The following is a 1,742-nucleotide window of genomic DNA, read 5'->3' on the forward strand; positions in this document are numbered from 1 at the left end:
GCTGTGGCTACAATGTAGCTTGCCATCACCAGTGTGTGAATGTGTGCGTGAATGGGTGGATGACTGGATATGTAAAGCGCTTTGGGGTCCTTAGGGACTAGAAGAGCGCTATATAAATACAGGCCATTTACCATTGTTGTGAGGAGACCATAAATAGCATTGCATTTTCTGTCGTACAGCTCATTTGCTGTTATGGAGTTCTTGTTATGGATAAAAAGTGTCTTTTTTTGTTTCAAAATAGCTGATAACTGCAAACATCTGCGAACAAATGTGATTCTATAAAGTGGTTCTATATAGCGTGTAACTGTTAATATAGAGCGTTATTAAATTCATTGCTAATGCAATCATATGGCACATTGACTTCTGAGGAAATTTTAGATAGCACTCATCATCAGAAAGGTTGCCGATCCCTGGTTTATGTTGATGTGCTGTGTTTGGTTTGGTTGCATTATGTTCAGTCATCTCCCCTTTGGTCTTGTCTGCCCAAACCACAGTGGCCCTCATTTCCTTAGTTGTGACTAATAAGTGCTCACTCAAACAAAATTTAGCCCCGGATACAAATTTGTCTTCAGTCTCAGTTCTGCACGGGAGATGAATGCTGATTATGGCACATGATACAAACACAAAGGGAAAACGTAACATTTGTAGAGATGATGAAATGAACTTAATATACAAGAAAAGCAAAGAAATTGGATTTATAATAGACGCTCATTTAAAAACATAAATGTTAATAATTACTATTTGTTTCACGATATCTGTCTAACATTTTGTTCAGACATATATACATACATATGCTACCCTTATTATAGTAAGATTATTATTATTATTTTATTATAAGATTATTCTGTTTATCTTATGTTAGCAAAAGAAAACATCTGATAAAGGAGATTAAGCACTGTACTAAAGTCTAAAATGATTAAATACACACAACACAAATTTAAAGACTGCAGCTTTTTGTGCGTTTGTGTGTTTTGCTGATTGCCCATAATTGTGACGTGGGTAAAACCCAATGCCAATCAATATAAGCTATAGATATTAAAAAACAGTTATAGTCAGTTAAAAATCTTTGTGATTAAGTTTAGATTATGGTTCAAGCAATGATTTAGTGTTTCAGTGAGAAGAAATGTGCTACAAAAAGTGATGAAAATAAAACTGATGCTTAGAATAAAAAAAGAGTTCTGACCATAGCAACAAGGGAAATGGGTTTTGCTCCTATTTCTGTTCTTTTAAATGTTTATGTAGACTGTTAACTAATTTTTAATAAAACTAAGAAACTCAACGGCTATAAATGAAGGAGAAAGTACAGAGTGTGCCTGTGTCTGGTTAATCTGCCCAACACTGCAGATAAAGTAAAGGTCATAAATCGTTTCATGATTACCCGACAAGCCTATGGGGGCGCACACACATGCACTCCCCCCTGACAAACGCTTCACTAGAAGTAGACACAACGTGCGCTTCAGTACACAGTGGACACCATGAGACTGGTACTTCCTAACCCAGGACTGGATCTCAGAATCCCCAGGCATGAAGATCTGGAGAGGATGGAAAAACAGGAGGCTGCAGACAGACCCAAGTGGGACAACAAAGCTCAGTATATACTAACCTGTGTGGGGTTCTGTATCGGTCTGGGTAATGTTTGGAGATTCCCTTACTTATGTCAGAGTCATGGAGGAGGTAAGCTAAGACAGAAAGGGCAAGATAACATATCTGGTTAATAATCAGACAATTTAGTGATTTACTGA

General features: G+C 37.0%; 1 protein-coding gene across 1 annotated transcript in view; it reads left to right on the forward strand.

Moving 5' to 3' along the window:
• Positions 1-1,466: 1,466 nt before the first annotated feature.
• LOC102199532 (sodium-dependent neutral amino acid transporter B(0)AT1-like) overlaps positions 1,467-1,742 on the forward strand; it is a 6,720-nt gene continuing 6,444 nt past the window's right edge. Inside the window, exon 1 of the mRNA XM_013909730.1 lies at positions 1,467-1,674. Coding sequence (XP_013765184.1) covers positions 1,476-1,674 — 199 coding nt within the window. The 5' untranslated portion in view covers positions 1,467-1,475. The remainder of the gene's footprint in view (positions 1,675-1,742) is intronic.

This window comes from Pundamilia nyererei, unplaced genomic scaffold, assembly GCF_000239375.1.
Source record: "Pundamilia nyererei isolate P.nyererei 1_Seehausen unplaced genomic scaffold, PunNye1.0 scaffold00030, whole genome shotgun sequence".
Lineage (NCBI taxonomy): Eukaryota > Metazoa > Chordata > Actinopteri > Cichliformes > Cichlidae > Pundamilia > Pundamilia nyererei.